Genomic DNA, 20,512 nt, shown 5'->3' with positions numbered 1-20,512 from the left:
TGCATTTTCAAATGTATACATCCTAAAGTGGTTGAAATATAATTTGTGAACTCAGGATTATTCATATCCTTAGTTGGAACAGGTAATACTTTTCCATCACTTAAGGCCCATTATTTCTACCCATTCTTCAGATGGCCTTTGCAATAATTGTGGTAATTGTGTGCCATCTGGACCATAACATTGCTGAATCATATCAAGATGACCCATTTAGTCATTTTGAGCCCTCTTAGTAATTCAGACTCACAGTAGCACTTTCAGGTCATTCAGATAGCTGTTCAGAAAGAATTGCTAAAAGTATAAATACTGCTTAGTGTTTCTTGGGAGGATGAATGTTCCCAGTGTATCCTCAGGAAGTAATTTGCAAAACAGGAGAGTTTAGTCAGTAGAATTCCCTGGAAGGAGAGTGAGGGCTCACTTTGTAGACTCTTGCAGAGCTGTCCTGTCCATCAGCAGAGTCACTAGCCACTTGTCACTTTTGAGTTCTTGAAATGGGGCTAGTGCAGCTGAAGATCTGAATTTTTAAATTGAAAGAATTTTGATTTAAATGTAAAACACAAGCAGTATACGATATTGTTCTGTTAAGTATCACTGTATTGTTCTGGTAGGACTACATTTCCTGTGATTATGTCAGGTGAGATTTATTGTAGTCTATGTTGAATGTATCACTTGTCATATCTCAATAATAAATTTAAATACTGGTTACACATTAAAATAATTTTTTGATATATTAAGTTCAATAAGTGTATTGTTAAAATTAAATTCACTTTTTTCTTTTTTTTTAGTAAGGCTACTAAGAGTTTTTATATTACACGTGCGGCTTGCATTGTATTTCTGTTGGACAGTGCTGCTTTCGGGCATCTGTTACTGGTAGCTGAAGTTAGCCTGCTTGAAAATTCAGAGTTAGTTTTCAGACTTACATTTCGGACTCATAGAATCAGAGATCTTTAGAGGAAGGGATCTTGGGGGGGTCACCTAACCCAACCCTGTCCTTTCACAGAAGAGAAAACTGAGGTTAACAGTTACTGTAACATGGCATGACCTACTTCCAAATGGGGACTGGGACCTGATGTTCTCTGTAGTCTACTGCTTTGTGTCCTGGGGGTACTTGGCATTGGAAACATGGTGGGCATCAGGGCTGTAAAGAACTTAAACTTCTACCAGATCCAAACTAAAGAAAAGGCCTTTAAAAAGAAACTGTTTTAGACACTAGGGAAAAATAACCTTTTGTGCTGTGCCTACCAGTGAACAGTGCGATCATTACGTGTTTGGTGTGTATTTTTGTTGGACAGTATAATGATACTTTCATGGGGAATAGTAATGTAAAAATAATTCCTGGGCTTTGTGAGCACTTACTTTGGAAAACTCCATACAGCTGGCTTTCAGATTTTAACATAAGTCCTTTTCCCAAAGCCAGAGAGTTTAAAGCACACAGACCCACAGCTTTTGCCCTTCAAGAGAAGACTAAGAGCTTGATTTTATGTGTTTATTATTCATTTAGGTTGTCTGAGATCATTTGGTAAACGTGTAGGCCTGTTTTATGGTATTGTTTTCTCGTGAGTGTGGCAAAACTGATTTTAAAGGAAGAAGCCACTAGCAACCACAGTGAATACCCTTAGAGCAAACCAGAATCTTATTTGTATTTTGAGAAGTAGAGGAAGAAAAGGAGGCATTACGATTCACTAAGTGGTGATTTGATTTATGGGTATGGCCATCAGATTTAGAGGAGGGATCTTCCAGCCACAAATGCCACATCAGTTTCTTCATTTCACTAATCTTCACAAAGAGCAGTGTGAGGATTAAATGATATCGTGATGTAAATGAAAGCGTTTTGTGCTCTTAAGGCACTACAAATGCTTTAAGGGCTGGTGTCTCCAAGGGCTTTCTTTCTCCAAGGAGATGTAGAACTATGGTTTGGGTTATACTTGGTCTTAGTGATCCCTTGCATGAGTCAGTCAATTTGGAATGGGCATTTAGTGGGTACATGACCTTGACCTCAACATTTAGGAGTTCTCAGGGCTCCACATTAATTTTGAGCTACTTTTGCTCTTGAAAGCAAAGATGATCTGCCTGAAGGGGCTTAGAACTAGGAGACCCTTAGTCTGATTGTATCGAGCACAGGCACAGTCTTTAGAAAAGCACACAGTACTTAGAGCTTGGGGATTGGGGAAGGAAAGTTCTCTACAGAAAAGTGCAGGTCAAACGTTGGCCTTTTTCTCCTAATAAGAGTTTCATAGGCCATTAATTTGGGTACAGGGTTGAATGCCACACAACAGTTTTGTAAAGGTCTGTTTTCAAAGTAATTCCTAATAGTTCATGAATTTTTAAGTAATAGATATTACAATGGGGAAGTATAGTTTGAAGTCAAATTTGTATTAGGTTGACCAGTTGGTCCCTCCTGGGTTCTGCTCAATTGGATTAGACCTAGAGCCAATTAGCCATTTAGCATCTCTGGACCTCAGGAGCCTCATAAACCTAGGGTTTGGTCTGTGATCTCCAAGGTCACTGTCAGCTCTCCTTAGTCTGTTGTGTGTTCTAAATGTAATTTAATGGCCAACAGACATCTGTTCCTGAGAGACACGTCCCTAGGAAGAATGTCTTTTCCTCGTCTTGAAGGAGCTGGTAGACCGCTCAGCCAGGCTAGACTTGCTTTATCTTGGAAGTTGACCTTGTCTGTTAGAAGGGCTGAGGGTGTTGATTTTGCCTGTTACGCATGAGTGTTTCACCTATTGAGACTTTGCCCATCCTATGGCTTATCTGTGTGCACCACAGACTACCTTCCTTGCACCTTCTAGTTCCAAAGGCACCAACCAAGCTTAGCTTGTCTGGAGCAGGGCTGGGCATCAACTGATGGTTAAAGAAATGCTGTCCTCTGGCCAACTGACATTTCTGTATGTGAAATTTATTCCCTTCTTTAGCCTTACTTTTATTGTTAAAAGATAGTGGGAAGGGCCAATTTTGAAATGATTCTGGAATTAACATAGGAGATCTTGTACAAACAGTTAATGTGTATTTATTTATTGAGTGGGTGCCATGTACTGATATGATGCAAGGTGTGAAGGACACATGAGTTGGGAAAAGAGTAAGGAAATGGGCACTCACATTTGGCTGATGGAAGTCTGAAAGGTACACCCTCTGTGTAGAGCTATTTGGCAGTATCTGTCATAATTAAAAATGCATATACTCTGACCCAACAATTCCACTTCTAAGTATTTATCCTACAGATTTACACATTTATGAAATTACTTATGTACAGGATATTCATTATAGCATTATTTGTAATAACCAAAAAAAAAAATATATATATATATATATATATATATTTTAAAGATTTTTATTGGGGAATTGGAACAGCGCTGCGGAATTGGGGAAGGGGAACAGATAAGTTGCTGTTGTTTTTGTTCTTCAGTCTAATTGTGGAGGACGTTGCTTCACTGGCCCAAGTTGACACCATCATTGCGCTCTTCCCGGGCGAGGCAGTCGCCGGCTTCTGGATGGCTGCTCATGGCGGCTGCTGGCCGCTCATGCTGCTGCTGGCTACACACGGTAGCCCATGGCAACCCACTGCAGCAGGGGCTGCAGCCTACGCCATAGCAGGCGACTCACATGGCGACTCACGGCAGCCCAGCTCCAGGTTGAGCTGTTGTTCAGCATCTTAGCTGTAGAGGGCAATGTCACTGGCCCTCAATGTGGGATCCGAACTGGGGCCCTCTAGTGTCCCAAGCCAACTCTTAACCAATGTGCCACTCGGCCGGCCCAACAGAGGATATTTTTATTAGAGTAGAAAATAACAGCTCTCAAAATGAGAGGGGGTCCTGACTGGACCCCCTAGAGCCATCTCTTAAAATATATTAAATAGAAATGTGAAACACTATGGTTACTCATATGTGCTACTTTGTGTGTGTGTCCGTGTATATATTTAATAGAATATCTTCATAAGAAAACACAAAAAACTGAAGCCAGTGGCTGCCTTGGGGGAAGGTAACTTGGAGATTACTTTTGCAGTTTTTAAATTTTGTACCATTTCCATGTGTTATCTATTTACAAAAGACATTGAGGAGTTTACAGGTTAGTCAGACCATTGTAAGAAAGACCAGATAAGACATATAAAGCACAGGGTAATATTGGCTTTGTGGAACGATTGATTTAAATGCTAAGCTGTCCTTGTGCAGTTAAGTTGACCTGATTTACCCATGATTCATCAGGAAAGGCAGGCCTGAGTGTCAGGAGAGTTGTCTTCCAAATCTTAGTGTCCTGCCTGGGGAGAGGGCACTGGGGCTAAAGCAGTTTCCATACCTGGTCCTGCTGTGGTCTGAATGCCAAGGAGACGCACCACGGTGTGCGAAGAGCCTGTCAGGCTCAGAAAGAGTTCTGTGCTGGAGTTCTGGCTCTGCTACTTGCTGAACATGTGATTTGGGGCAGGGTTGCCCAATGCCCAAAGCCTAAATGTGCTCATCTATAAATAAAGATAAAGCACCTCCCTCGTGCTACTGCAGTGAGGCTCGAATGAGCTACTGCCCACGAGCACACCGTAAACCATGCAGACGCCAGCTGTAATAGAAGCTGTTAGGTTGGCAATATAACTTGCAGGTTGGCAAGCTGGAGCAAGAGATGCTAATTCAAAAATTAAAATGAAGCAAAAACGTCTTTTTTCCTCTGCCAAATAACTTGGCAGGAGTTGTAAAATTAGAAAAGTAGAGCAAAGGTAGTTTTGGAATCCTTGACTTCAAACCTGGGGGCAAGTCATTTCACCTTTTAGACCTGTTTCCTTCTTTGAAAAATGATAGGAGCTGTCTGTGTGGGTCCTGTGGGCCCTTCCGTTGTGGCATTCCGTGACAGTGTGGCATTAGCAGTAATTCCCATCTCTGCTGAAATGAGTCATACTGACTGAAAAGTCCAAATACGAGGAGGAAGTCTCTTTGAGTATGAGAATTTTCCTTGTGCTGGAAATGTGAGCCTCTCTGGGGAAAACATCACCACTGCCAGGAGGGGAGACCAAGAATGCATTGTTTCATGTTCTCTCCACCTCCATAACATTTGCTTTCAAATGTCCACTTGGACTAGACCTTTGCGAACCGGGTTTAACCCTTGGTTTATTGGGTAGGATGCTCATATGGTTGTGGCTGGTGTACCTTATGTCAGTTGTCACTCCTGTGGGGTCTGTCTGTGCTGTTTAGTGATACATCTGCCATGCTGCTTGAGCTCCTACGTGCTTCTCATCTCGTCTCAAAACTAAGATTAGACACTTTTATCTTTGTGTCCCCAGCACCTAGCACAATTCCTGGCACCTGAGAGGTGATCGATGCATACGTATTAGATCGGTAGATGGATTAATGATCCTTTTAGGGTAATATATACACTAATCTTGTTGATCTTGATCACTACCTTTATTATAACTACCACCATTCTGGTAAAATGAAGTTTTAGCCATTAGTAGGTTATTATTTCAAGAAATATTTCATGCTTTAAAAAGTCCACACTAAAGAAATTAAACCCCTTGGAATGTATTTTAACAGGATCTACAGTTTTGGGTTTTTTTTTTTTTTTTAAGGAAGCTAAGTGTTTTAAATCACCTCTACATATTACAATATATAATTTACATATCTAAAATTCATCACCACCACCAGTGTTCACACCACCCCCAGTGTTCACACCACCACAAGCACACAAGTCTGGCTAGCAGCAACAAACACCATATAGTACTTACTCAGGCCCCAGGCCTGAATGACTGTCCTGATGCTTACTTTTTTATGCTAATTATAGGTAGTTAAATCTGAAACGGAACTTAAGTTGGAAATAAATATTTGCTTTTTACAAACGCAGGACCCAAATTGGGTAAAAAGTCACTGGGAGTTTGGAAGTGTTCAAGTGTGCTGGGCACTGCCCTTCTTCACCGGGATGCCATGTTGGAGGAGGAAAGTACACAACAGTGGGCAAGCAGGGCCGCTTGACCTCAAGGTGGATATCTGAGCCACCTGGTGAGTCCACACCCAGTTAATGTCAGTGTCTGTAATGTAAAGTAGGTTAGGGAGTTAGAGCCAATGTCCCTGAAGGTTCTGTTGGTAAGAATGGTGCACACATGTGTGTGTGTGTTTCCCTGTGGAATTGTTATAATAGTAATAGAAGACCTGCTCACAGGTGAGTTCCTTTCGTGTGTGGAAGACAGCAGCCAGAGCTGAGTACATACATGGCTTGTTCAAAAATGGGGACGAGATTAGCAAAATGTACCCTTAAATTTGCTTATTAAACCAAGCTATTCTCTTGGTGAAGTAATGATAGCCCTTGTGTAAATCTCTTGAGGCCCAGCAGGAGCATCCTGCTCAGATACAAACCACCAAAAAATAACTCTGGTGGGATCCAGGTGTGAAACTTCTCATGGAAAAGTCAGATCCATGCAGTTTTGGTAGCTGGTGGGAGCACCTACTAGTTCGGAAATTGACTAATTTCTTTTTGGCCAAATATCTGTGTGTCTCTTGAGAAAATAAATAATCCGAGTTCCTGTTCTATTCACTTTTCAGTGTTGCTTTATCTTTGCATCATGCTTTGCAGTTTGCAGACAAGCGTAATGGGTGAGTTCCAGTAAACTGGCAGGATCATATTTCTTAGATTGAGTCATTGCCAAGAAACTTGTTTGTGAACAGGAAGCAGCCCATGAAAAGTGTCTGTACAGACTGAGGAAACTGGACCACTTTCTCGCTGAAAGACAAAAGGGTAGAAGGATGGCTCTCCAAGCCAGGAAGTAGCAAATTTGTGATCTAGGGTTTTAACTTGTTGAATAATTCCTCTCTGGGTGTGTGTTTAAGAATTTTTTATACTGTTAAAAATCTCTAGTTGTCAAAGATTAGAGAAGTAATCCTTAGTGAGATTTCTCTAGAAGGAAACCTGATTGGTGGTAACTATTACTACCTATGAAGAGTCCGTGCTGACATCTACATATATCTGGTTGCTAGGCCAGTTATTTTTTAAAATGGAGCTGTAGTTACACGGAAATGAATCTGGCGACATTTACATTTGGCCTTGGTGGCTGGAAGGCCCTTCTATCACTGACATTTTGTGATTCTCTCTCTCTCTCTCTCTCTCTCTCTCTCTCTGTCTCTGTGTGTGTGTGTGTGTGTGTGTGTGATTTCTTTGTTTTTAATCACCTACTTCACAATTATTGTAGAAACATGTTCAAAAGTTAGCAAATAAGTCCAGTAGAACCAGAAGTACTCGAATCTGGGCAAACTATAAAGAATAACCTGTTATCTGCCTTCACTGAGAAAACAATTGGCATTGTGTTGTGTATCTTCTTGTAATGAAGCACTGGGAGAGAAGCAAAGAAGAGTCATTGGGTAGATAAATATTTTTGAAATATAATAGCCATCAGCAAGATGTATTTTAAAAACACACCTGCTTGGTGTCATTTTACTGTCTTTAGTAAGGATTGTTACTGCAAAGTAGAGCCTTGTGAATCAAGGAGCTCACTTGTTTTAACAATTCTTCACGATTCAGGCATGCCCTCAGTTGTTTTTGTAGTCTCTTGCAAGCTCTTCATTAGGTTTATACGCTAACAGACGGTAGGATGTGATTCATGTTCCATCCGGTTTTGCTCAAAAATATTTGAGCAGCTTCTATGAAAAAATATTAAACCAGATTTAGCTTTTAGGTAAATAATATAACCATCTGGGCATAATATAAAGACTAAATATGTAAAAGGTAAACATTACCAGGTGTGACTTAGACTCTTAATGTTAGTAATGAATATTTAGATGACAAAGAGATCTTAGGGCAGCAGTTCTCAACCTTTCACAGGGGTTGCCTAAGACCATCGGAAAACACATATTTTCCATGGTCTTAGGAACCGAGACACCGCTCCTCTGTCCGTCTCCAGGCCCACATGCAGATACGCCCACATACGAATACCCGTTGACCCCTGTGAAAGGGTCATTCGACCCCCAAAGGGGTCGCGACCCACAGGTTGAGAACCGCTGTCTTAGGGGAATAAACTTTTTAAGATTTTTAAATTTTCTTTTTTTCTTGCTTTTTTGTTTTTAAGATTTTATTGGGGAACTCGGGGAGGGGAACAGCGTTGGGGAATTGGGGAAGGGGAATAGACAAGTTGCTGTCCTTTTGTTCTTCAGTCTAGTTGTGGAGGACATCGCTTCACTGGCTCAGGTTGGTATTATCATTGCACTCTTCCCGGGTGAGGCAGATCGCTCACCAGCCATTGGATGGCCGCTCACAGTGGCTCACGGCAGCTCACGCCAGCTGCCAGCCACTCACGGTAGCCCACTGCAGCCCAATGTAGCAGGGGCTGCATCCCACGCCGTCACCGGCGACTGATGGCAGCCCAGCTCCAGGTGGAGCTGTTGTTCACCATCTTAGCTGTAGAGGGCACAGCATCACTGGCCCTCATGTGGGATCCGAACCAGGGCCCTGCTGCTCAGAGCCGGCATCCCAAGCCAGCTCTTAACCAACGTGCCACTCGGCCAGCTCTTCTTTATTATTTTCTTAATGGAAATACACGATTTTAAGAAGGAATAACTTGAGATATTGTCTTACCCCTTATACTGTAAAATCAGAAGTGAGGATCAATTTTCATTTTCTGTTTACAAAGTTAGCGATTTGCAATTTATTTTTTCTAATGGTTTATTGGTAAAATTTACTTGTAGAAGGAAACCTCCCACCACCTTCCTGTCATTAGGCATAAATAGAGAACAGGGGAAGGAAGGGGTAGGAAAGAGGGTTTGGGGGTGCGAACCTTGTTTGCACATTTGAGTGTATAATAGAAACCATTTTATTTTTCATTTCCAATACTTTTCCAAAGTCTTGGTTTACTGAATTGCCTTAATTTAGGAGGAGATCTTGGTATCTTTTCTGGCATTTTTGCTTTTGTTTTATCTTTTCTGATTTGGGGGGGACTATCTGAGCATGATAAATGCTGGTTTGTTCAAGGCACTGCAATTGGCTTGCAAAAGACCTATTTAATATGGGATTCTGTGTTCAAGGCCCTTTTTCTTTTTTTATCCTGGAGCAAAGATGTTTGTTTTAAAGTGGTACGAGTTAATCGTCCAACTTCACATTTCCCGTAAAACATGTAACATTACCCAGATGGCAAATGATGACATATACATTTTAAATATGAATATTTCCGTTGGGCCAGATGGTGATTTAATGCGAATTGTCGAACATTTATGTTTCTTATTAAATTGTCTTTTGTCAAAGCCAAGCTAGCAACATAATTTGAAACACATTTCAGGAATCACTAAAGGACAACAACAACAAAATTCTGACATTAAAGTAGCTGGCAGCATTTGCCCCGTGTGGCATGTGAAGGCTCACAGCCCGTGCCTGACTTGCCCCGGGAAACTTTTACGTCTTATGAAAATACCTGTTGGAATGCTGTACAGACCATCCCCTGCTTTCCTCTCCCTCCCCAGCCCTTCTTATCTGCCATTTTGCATGGCAGCTTTCCTCACAGGGCGGGCCTTGGAGGGGCTCAGGAAGCTGTAACTTCCTCAGGGCCTCAGATTTATATGCAGAAGGGCAGTTTTAGTTCTTCCTTGGACACTTCCCTTCCCCCCTGTCCAGCGTTTGTTGTGGGCTCCACCTGGACAGTTTCCTCTGAGATGGTGCTCGAGGTTTGCAGGGCTGGGTCATCTGTGGAGAAGTCATGTGCGTAGTCACAAGTCATTATCATGTGCTCCTTATAGGAAACACTCACTGCCTGTTGTGTTAGCACAGGACAAACATGGTCATGGGCGTGTGGGGCTCCCCGGCACTGAGTCTTGAGTGGACAAACTTCTATTGTTCTCGTTTTCAACATAAAGCTTTGAGTATTTCATGCAGTATCAAATCCCCGCAGGTTTTTTACTTTTGAAACTTAGGTGAAAATCTGAGTTAACAGAGTATTACATATTAAGGCCATATGAGAAGAAACCCATTTTTGCTGCATTCTAAATTTGATCAGAACGACTGCTTTAAGGAATTCAAAGTAGTTAAAACTCAGGTGGGGTTTTTTTGTTTGTTTTTTTAAGGCATAAGTTTTCTTTTAGAGATCTCTCAGAGCAAGAATAAACATTACATAAAAATAAACAAAAATAGAGAAGAAAACCTCTGAAAACATTTTGAAATGTGTTTGGGGCTGTTCTGATCTCATTGAAGGCTGCCCAGCCTACATTAAGAACAATTAGATGTTATCACATGCAACATCTTTTGGTGGCATTCTTGGTGAGCTAGGGCTGTAGGAGCCCTCTGCTTCCCATGGTCCAGCATTGTTTCAGATCAGATAATGAGAACAGGTGATTAAGCGCTGATCCAAATGATACTGCATGTTTTATATTTCCTGTTTGTTGATAAGAATCCATTCAGGTGTCCTTTTCTGATCACGTTATGGGAAATTTTAAAAAATTGAAATGGTTTGAGCTGTGCATTGAAGGGCAGTCAATGTGTGAATGTACATACAAGTATACATGAAAGTATATGTTATGTGTTTTTATGTACTACATATGATACACATGCCTCGTAGTCAATTTCAGACCTTCCCTGAGAAGGAACCAAATAGCTTCATTGCTTTGTTATTTCACGTTCCCACCACAGGTAGGTCCACGACTTGACTATCATCCAGTGGCCTGGAGTTTGGTCTCTCATAGCTGATAGTAGGACCCACCACTGTCAGCAGGCACAACAATATTTGCATATTCTTTACATTTATAGAGAGACTTCTTTCTAATGTCTCATTTTATTCGCCAATATATATGTGATAGGGGTAGGACTGAATAGTTATACTAAATTTAGAGCTAAAGTACCTCAACCCACTCAACACATCTCATCTAGTGGGCAGGAAAGGGAGAAAAAAGAAAGGAGTTAATATCAGCTCTTGGTATGACTGCCTCTGCTAATTTTAGAGTAAATTACATTTGAAATTTTCCTCCAACTGTTCTGGGGATACTTTGGAATTGTCAGATTTGTGAGCAGCTGTTTGCAACATAAATTGCTTCAGTGCCCTTTCGGTTCTTTTATGAAAAATTCAAAACTGGATACTGGTTTTTATCCTGGGATCTCTCACAAGGAGAAGCCCCAGGCCTGGGCAGTCTGCGGGTGTGAGGTCCCGAGTGGTCTCCAGGTGCAGGCACAGGCATTTGGGTTTCTGTTTCATCTGTCTTCTGGGTAGCTCAGCGGCAGGAAATGATGGGGAAAAAAATAAACCAATGTAGGAAAGACCAAAAAAGTGGTGCAATTTCACAACTGCTAGACTGACAATTTCACTTGAGGTTTTCTTCTCCGCTATAAACTGGATATTTCCTGAGCAAGCTTAGAAAAATTTCTACGTACTTAAACATGTTTTCCACACCAGCTTTTGAGACAGAACAGGTACTGCCTATTTTATAGAGAGACTAGAGTTCAGTTGAGATTGCGAGATCATGCATTCCTTTAATTTTCAGTGCTATTAGTAGTTACTAGGTGTGCCTATACTGAACACCTCCTTAATACCTTGTTCAGATGGCACCAGTTTGGAGAAAAGTCTTGATAGGATACTCTGCTTTTCTAGACTCACCAAGCTATGGCCCAACCTAGTTGTAATTTTAAAGTAGGTTTCTCTCTACCTTGGGCCTTTCTCTCACATGACCTCTCGGTAAACATGCACCTTAAAATGGAAGCCAATCATTTTTACTTTTTTTTTTTTTTTTTTAGCTGAGCCATGAGGCAGCTCAGCAGCAGCTCAGCTTGGGCTGGGACTCAAACCGCTGTTGATCAGAGCTTGCACTCAAGCGAGCTCTTAACCAACTGAGCCACTCGGCCGGCCCTGGAAGCCAATCATTTTTAAAGTGGAAATTATTCTCATGCTTTATTTTAGTGAGGAGCTCCCTGAAAAAATAGTCATGGATGCTTCCTTCTGTGGTTGCTAGTGTCTGTTGCTGTTTTGTTGTTTGTGGCCAGGAAAAAATGATCCAGGTGACATGAGCTTAAGCCCTTTCTGTAAAGTGGCCACTTCTTCACACCACCAAGATGCCAAGGCAAAGTATATATGAGACAATGGATTTTACATCCTGCCCAATTTAAGAACCACTGGCCAATGATCAGATTTTATATTTTTAGCGTAGGCCAGTGGTTAAGAAAAAGGAGTCCATGATTGAGGCTGCCCTGAACAGGCTGCCCTGTTCAGCCACTTTCTAGTAGTCTCCCTCTTTCTAAATGTCATTATACTTATCTGCAAAATAGGGATATAGGATATCTTTATATGGCTGTTTTGAGGACGAGTTTGTATATGTAAAGTAACAACGCCTGGCATATAGATAGCCTTTACTAGATGTTGGTTTAAACACAGGTATACCCTAGCCAGTTTAAAGAGCTACAACTATACTTTTTGTTGCTTTAACTATACCTACTCTGTGTGCTTTATACTATATATTATATACTGTTCAAAGCTAGAATGATGATGAACCCCATGAGCAAGGTCTCACAGCATTTAAGATTCCAGCACCAACTTTCGATCAAGGCTAGATAGATAGAGGTGGCTCTGCTGTCAGCTAGCTGTACCGCCTCTGGGCTGGGTAGCCTGTTCCTCCCTTTGGATAAAAATAGCCTGACTGCTCACTGCAGTAACACCATGCTATTTTTGTTCTTGGGAAGCTGAAATTAGGAGAGCTGTAGACATCCTGGGCCAGCCCGGTGCTGCCAGCGATCATTAGAACCGAAATACAAAGTTGGATGCTGTCACGCTATGTCTGCTGGCTTTCAGGCCCCAACTCCTTTTCTCCCGACTTTTGATTTCTCCAGTCTCAATCTCACATTATTTTCACTATAGATGATTCGTTAAATGGAAACCAGTTGATATTTCCTACCTGTTTATACTTTTCTAGAAACTGAAGCTCTTAAGTCAGAAAAAAAATTTTGGACATGTTTTTGTGTTTATGAAAATCTGGACAGACATGATAACTAAGCCTCGTCTTGTTATATACGATCGTAAATCAAAAAACCATTCCCTCATTGTAAGATTCTCCCAATACCTTAAAACGTAACAAGGAGCCATGTTTTCTTTTCTAAGATTTGGGATTTTTAAATTATTTTTGATTTGTCAGGAATGAACCTGGTAGGCACTACCCCTTTCCCAACTCTTTTGGTAGGCAACAGGCAACCCCTCGCTTCACGCACGTCACAAGATGACCATTAGCTATGATTTTTATCAATTTGTTCATATCTCAGGAGATAAAACTCAAGTCAAGGTAAAACTGTTTTAATAAGTGAGTCACAGAGTAGCAGGAAATGATGGGGAAAAGATAAACCAATGTAGGGAAGGCCAAAAAAATGGTGCTATTTCACAACTGCTAGACTGACAATTTAACTTGGGGGTTTTCTCCTCCTCAGTAAACTGGATATTTGCTGAGCAAGTTTAGAAAAATTTCTACATATTCAGTCATGTTTTCCAAATCCCATTTCTGATAATAAGTAGCTTGGAGTGCTTTGGAGTGCTTGCTTTAATTTCTATATTCCATTAAACATGTGTGGAATTTCTTTTAATTCAAGAACTTTAACGTGCATATTTGTTAACTTTGCTCATTAGGGACCCCTGCCATCACCCAATTGTTATAATCCAGTAATAAGTGATTAGAGTGGATGGCTGTGTTTATAGATTTGTTGTTTTTTAATTCACTGAGTGGACTTAACTGTGCCCTTCCAGAACATAGGATGTGTGTCCCCATTCAGATTTTGTCTGTAATCTCCCCACCCCCACCATCATCAATGACATAAGGTGAATTATGTGGCATCTGCTATTTTAAAGCCAACTTAACAACCATGGTCTGTCTCCTTCCCTTTTTGTTTTGAACAACACAGGACATGGATTTGATTGACATACTTTGGAGACAAGATATAGATCTCGGAGTGAGTCGAGAAGTATTTGACTTCAGTCAACGACGGAAGGAGCATGAGCTGGAAAAACAGAAAAAACTTGAAAAGGAAAGGCAAGAACAACTTGAAAAGGAGCAAGAGAAAGCCTTTTTCGCTCAGTTACAACTAGACGAAGAGACGGGGGAATTCCTCCCAATTCAGCCCTCCCAACATATCCCTTCAGAAACCAGTGGCTCTGCCAGCTACTCCCAGGTACAGAGTACTCAGTTCTTGGAAAGGTGTATGGCAGGGTTTAAGGAGAGAACATTGACCCAGGAGTTAAAACATCTGGAAGAGTTCCAGCTTTGCCTTTTACTGTGTCTTCATGAACTTATCAACTTCCCCATCTCAGCTTCCTGATGAGTTCACTACCTGACTGACTTACCTCACAGTTATTGCAAGGATTACGAGGACATAAATTACACGAAAGAGCTTTGTAAACTATAGAAACATCATGTAAGGATCAAGCAGCAGCAGTACTGGTGGCAGTGGTGGAATTAGTGGGAGGGATTATTTATGGCACTAGCTGGCAGGCACTGTGGACCAATCTAAAGCACTTGACATATACTGATTGGTTTATCAGTACAACTCAATGAATTAGGTGCCATTATCCCCATTTTATCTACAGATGAGCAACTGAAGCTCCAAGGTGTTCATTTGCCCAGAGCACTCATGCAATTGGGGAGGGGAGGCAGTTTGAACCCAGACAGTCTGTGCTCTTAACTAAGACATTTAACTTCTGAACTTTAAGAGAAATATTTGGTTAACCAGATTGTAAACATTTAAAAACATCAATCATGAACCGTTAGCTTGGGAATGAAACATTAAATAATTGTCTTCTTCCTTTGTCTTTCCCCTTTTATCCAGGCGGCCCACATTCCCAAACCAGATGCTCTGTACTTCGATGACTGCATGCAGCTTTTGGCAGATCCATTCCCATTTGTAGATGACAATGAGGTATAACATTGGTTCACTGCACAACGCCACAGCTACATCTAATATATCCTACAGGGGTCCCTTTAATGTGTCTCCATTTTTAAAAGCGTATGAAAAGCATCTTAGAAGATTTTGTCAATGAAACTTGATCCTATACATAACTTTACAGACCCCCACACAATACAAAACCAAAATGATTACTACTGAATAGCCAGAAGCGTGGATCAGCATAACCTTGGAAACAAATAACTCGTTTGTTAAAGGTACTAAACAATAAATTTTGAAGAGTAAAGAGTAAAACTTGTTTAACAGTTTTAATATTAAAACTTAACTATGTTTGAAGCACTATAGGAGGTATTATATAGCGATACAAATTAAATCCTGAAGTTTGTTCTTCCCCATGTTGAAATTGACTTTCAAAGGCATAGGATAAAACAAACAGGTATATAAAGGAGTAAATCAAGTCAGCTGGGTAGGAAAAAAAGATGTTTCATTATACAGAAATAGGGGTCATAAGTAGTTCTAAGTACAGGAGGAGTACAGAGATGCAGCCAGTTCCAGCTTCCGGGGTTGTGGCAGTGCCTTGAAGCGCACTTGTCCAGCAGACTCACGCAGATCAATGCCTTGTCCATTTTAGGTTTCTTCGGCTCCGTTTCCATCACTTGTTTCTGATATTCCCAGCCACATGGAGAGCCCAGTCTTCGTTGCTCCTAATCAGACTCAGTCACCTGAACTTCTTGTCCTTCAGCTAACCAATGCTGACTTAGATAATATGCAGCAGGACATTGAGCAAGTTTGGGAGGAGCTATTATCCATTCCAGAATTACAGGTAACGAAGATCTAATATAATAAATACCAAAGATGCTATTTTATATTCAGTGCCTTTAAATTAGTCATTCTGGTTATTTATTATTTATCTGCCACCTACTTATAGGAAGGATTAGAGGGTGCTATTAAATTAGTCATGAGAGCTGCCCATACTTAAGTGCAATTTTGTTAGTTAAATGGGCTAGATGTCTTGAGGATAGATCAAGTTATAAACCTGAAGTCTGATCTAGGAACTGAAAATAATACAGATTCTCAGGCATAAGTATCTGTTGGGAATGGGAATTATCTCTGAATTATAGGAGAACAGTTTGGAGAGAATGGAGGTGGGAAAAGAGTTTTTACCATCAGATCTAGATTATCATTAAAAATATTTAACCTTGATTTACATAGTATAAACTTCTTTTCCATGCAGTGTCTTAATATTCAAAATGACAAGCTGGTTGAGACTAGCACGGTTCCAAGTCCAGAAACCAAACTGACGGAAATTGACAACAGTTATCATTTCTACTCATCGATCCCCTCACTGGAGAAAGAAGTAGGTAACTGCAGCCCACCTTTTCTCAGTGCTTTTGAGGATTCCTTCAGCAGCATCCTCTCCACAGAAGACCCCAGCCAGTTGACAGTGAACTCATTAAATTCAAATGCCACAATAAACACAGATTTTGGTGATGAATTTTATTCTGCTTTCATAGCAGAGTCCAGTATCAGCAACAGCATGCCCTCCTCTACTACTTTCAACCAGTCCCTCTCTGAACTTCTAAACGGGCCCATTGATGTCGCTGATCTATCACTTTGTAAAGCCTTCAACCCAACCCACCCTGAAATCAGCACAGCAGAATTTAATGATTCTGACTCTGGCATTTCAATGAACACAAGTCCCAGTGTGGCATCCCCAGAACACTCGGTGGAATCTTCTATCTATGGAGACACACCGCTTGGCTTCAGTGATTCTGAAATGGAAGAGATAGATAGTTCTCCTGCAAGTGTCAAACAGAATGGTCCTAAAACACAGCCAGTACAGTCTTCTGGGGATCCAGTCCAACCCCTGTCACCATCTCTAGGGCATAGCGCTCCAGTGCATGATGCCCAGTGTGAAAACACACCAAAGAAAGAATTGCCTGTAAGTCCTGGTCATCGCAAAACCCTCTTCACAAAAGACAAACATTCAAGCCGCTTGGAGGCTCATCTCACAAGAGATGAGCTACGGGCAAAAGCTCTCCATATCCCATTCCCTGTAGAAAAAATCATTAACCTCCCTGTTGATGACTTCAATGAAATGATGTCCAAGGAACAATTCAATGAGGCTCAACTTGCATTAATTCGAGATATACGTAGGAGGGGTAAGAATAAAGTGGCTGCTCAGAATTGCAGAAAACGAAAACTGGAAAATATAGTGGAACTGGAGCAAGATTTGGATCATTTAAAAGATGAAAAAGAAAAATTGCTCAAAGAAAAGGGAGAAAATGACAAAAGCCTCCATTTGCTAAAAAAACAACTCAGCACCTTGTATCTCGAAGTCTTCAGCATGCTACGGGATGAAGATGGAAAACCATACTCTCCTAGTGAATACTCCCTGCAGCAAACGAGAGATGGCAATGTATTCCTTGTTCCCAAGAGTAAGAAGCCAGATGTTAAGAAAAACTAGATTTGGGAAGATCTGACATTTTCTGAGCTGGTGGGGTATTTTTTTGTTTTTTTGTACTGTTATACTAAAAGCTCCTACTGTGATGTGAAATGCAGAAATATATACTTTGTAAGTAATTCTATGCAAAATTAGTCAAAACTAGTGTAGAGAATATAAAACTTTGAAAAGCATTAAAATAACATCAGTATGCTGAAATCAGTTTCACTTTAACTGCAAACTTAATTTCTTAGAACACCATTTGGGCTAGTTTCTGTATACGTGTAAATACTACAAAAACTTATTTATACTGTTCTTATCTCATTTGTTACATTCATAGATATATATGTTTTGACATCTGGCTAAAAGCAAATTGTTTCAAAACTAACCACTATGTACTTTTTTATAAATACTGTATGAACAAAAAAAATGGCATTTTTTATATTAAATTGTTTAGCTCTGGCAAAAAAAGAAAAAACAATTTAGTTGAAAAGCTGGTACTAATAAAGGAATATGATTGTTACATTATTTTTTTGTAATTCATTTGAGTTTATTCGTATTTTCCATGACGTTAATATTACATTTAACACATTTAGGTGTTTTGCGTTTTCAGAATGTTTTCACTAAAAATATCCATTTTATACTTCTTTTGGTGTCAAAGATGTAGAAAAATAAAATAGAGATATTTTTTATCACTTCAACAGCAGGTACACCTCAACCAAGGAAAATGTACCTTGACATGAAAACATTGATTCACTTATTCACATCAATAGATGTATGCTGGGCATCGTTTAAAGGACAAAATGGAAACCCCTGTCCTCCTGGAACTAGTGGGGCAAGATGACAAACTCACTCCACTATGCCAGAAAAAGGACTGGGAAAACTAGTAAAAAGGAAGCATTACAATTTATAATAGGGTTGTAAGTAGGAAAAGCCTTACTGAGTGGCAATACATGAAGGTGTGAGAAGCCCATTGTTCAGACAGAACACTGGAAACCCAAAGGCTCTGAGGCCCATCTGAGGAAAAACGACTAGATGGCTGAAAATGTAGGGGGAGGAAAAAGGTGGGTGGGTGGAGGAATGGACCATAGAACAGTGCCTTAAGCCTTCATAAGGACTTTTTGGCTTTAACCTAGCCAAGTGGCGAGCTATTGGAGGTGCTAGCGTCATTTTTAAGTTTCTTCTGCTTTGTGTGTTGAGAAGAGTCAAGGTGGGAGCAGGGAAACCAATGGGGAGTCTGCAGTATCACGTGGGATACAGTGTGTTGGTCTAGACCAAGGGTCAGCAAACTTGAGACAGAAGAGCCGTCAGGGTCAGCAAACTGCAGGTCGCAAGCCACATGCAGCTCTTTGGGTACGTACATGTGGCTCTGAAGTAAAATTGAAAATGAAAATAAAACTATCATAGTTCCTTTTATAATATTACTTTAAATTTTCCTTATTTGTTAAAAATATATTTATGGCTCTTGAATAAATTTTAAATTGTCGTGAGGGACAAGATTGGCTCTTCCAGAGGTCGGCAAACTTTTCAGACGTAACGTACACAAAGAGCCGCCATGTGGCTCACGAGCCGCCGTTTGCTGACCCCTGGTCTAGCGTGATAGTAGTGTGAAAGCACTGGGTTCTGCATGTTTCAAAGAGAACTGAAAGGATTGTGACAGGATGGATGTGGGGTGAAGGTGGAATCAAGTGGTTTAAGAACCACGCTGTCAAAAGAATGAGAGGATTGATTAGAGGGAGATCGAGGTGAGGAAATCAGTTCACTTTGGAACAGAGATTAAACATGTCAAATAGCAAGTACAAAATCAAGGTCCTTCAAAATTCTGAAAATCTACATGTTGCCCAATAAACCACTCACAGTATCGATTATTTGTCCACCTAATCAAATCTTTATCTTGTTCACGTTTTCAAGGGGGGAAATGGAGACTCATCTTGAGGGTTAAGCATGTTTAGAATAAGCACTGCATGCAAATTATTCAGAGTCCTGTTTAGGAGCAATATAATGCAGAGGTTCCCAGGCACTAGAGTCAGATGGCCTGGGCTTGCTGCTGTTTTCCTAGAACGACCTCTAGTAACTCAACGCAGTCAGGCTTGTTTCTTCATCTGTAAAGTAAGGATAGTTACTCCACAAGAAGTACCATAACTACACACACTGTAAATGTGCATTTTCTCATTTTCTTTAGCCATGTATTAGGGTTTTTTGGTTGTAAGTGAATTAGCTTAATAAGAGAAGTTGACTCTGATAACTGGAAAACTTCGGGTTGAAAAATGACTTAAAGGACTTAATACCCAGGCCTTCAAATGTGCAGTTTCTGCTGCTGGCTTGCTTTCTACGGTCAAGAATTGCCTCCTGCAGTGATGATGAGATCCCTGGAGGAGACAGGACTTCTATCTTCAGGAGGCAGAAACCTCAAATCTTGACTGTGCTCCACCCTAAACAAAATTATGGGTGGGGACTGAGGGTGGTGGCTGTTTTCCCAGCAGCCCCATTGGAAGCGCCTAGAATTAGCAGGCACCAAGGAGAGCACTGCTGGGCAGACCAGAACAGACTCCCACCAGCTTGACAGAAGCCTTGATCACATGCATTTTTTTTAAATCAAATTTCAAGAAATGTTTTACCGAGTTCATTCAAGGTAGCTGATCATAGAACCTTACAGTACCTAAAATTAAGTCTACTCAATTGCATGTTACTAGGAACTTAAGGTATACCTTGTTTTATTCTGCTTTGCATTATTGCATTTCACACGTTTTACAAATTCAAGACCCTCCACTATCTAAGGTCATGCTTTATTGTGGTGCTGTGGAACTGACAACAGTGCCTCTGAGGTCCACCTGTATAACAAATCCTCACCCATGACTAAAAAAAAAGCGATTTTCATCTCTTGATCTGGACTTGAGATATTAGAGCTTTATGTCCTGAGATTAAATTTGATTACCTATTAAACCTTACTTGAACTCAGTTTCTAGTTTTCTTTTTTTAAAGACTTTTATTGGGGAATTGGGGGATGGGAACAGTGCTGGGGAATTGGGAACAGACAAGTTGCTCTCCTTCTGGTCTTCAGTCTAGTTGTGGAGGACGTTGCTTCACTGGCCCAAGTTGGCACCATCATTGTGCTCTTCCCAGGCGAGGCAGATCAGTCGCCGGCTGCTGGCTGCTCACGCTGGCTGCTGACTACACACGGTAGCCCATGGCAACCCACTGCCACAGGGGCTGCAGCCTACGCCATTGCCAGCGACTCACAGCAGCCCAGCTCCAGGTTGA

At 40.8% G+C, this 20,512-nt stretch overlaps 1 protein-coding gene across 5 annotated transcripts in view; it reads left to right on the top strand.

Annotated features, from left to right (window-relative positions):
• NFE2L2 (NFE2 like bZIP transcription factor 2) overlaps positions 1–17,779 on the top strand; it is a 33,013-nt gene extending 15,234 nt beyond the window's left edge. For 4 of the 5 annotated variants that reach the window (XM_019654020.1, XM_019654023.1, XM_019654025.1 and 1 more), the window contains exons 2-5: positions 13,813–14,079; positions 14,734–14,823; positions 15,440–15,631; positions 16,043–17,779. In XM_019654020.1, the coding sequence (XP_019509565.1) occupies positions 13,813–14,079; positions 14,734–14,823; positions 15,440–15,631; positions 16,043–17,275 (1,782 nt within the window). In that variant the 3' untranslated portion in view covers positions 17,276–17,779. Of the gene's footprint in view, positions 1–5,820; positions 5,976–13,812; positions 14,080–14,733; positions 14,824–15,439; positions 15,632–16,042 lie in introns of all 5 variants that reach the window. The other variant, XM_019654024.1, reaches the window with a different exon arrangement.
• The last annotated feature ends 2,733 nt before the right edge of the window (positions 17,780–20,512 follow it).

The sequence above is a fragment of the Hipposideros armiger genome, unplaced genomic scaffold, assembly GCF_001890085.2.
Source record: "Hipposideros armiger isolate ML-2016 unplaced genomic scaffold, ASM189008v1 scaffold_212, whole genome shotgun sequence".
Lineage (NCBI taxonomy): Eukaryota > Metazoa > Chordata > Mammalia > Chiroptera > Hipposideridae > Hipposideros > Hipposideros armiger.
Note: the sequence above shows the minus strand (reverse complement) of the source record. Positions and strands in the feature narration are given on the sequence as shown.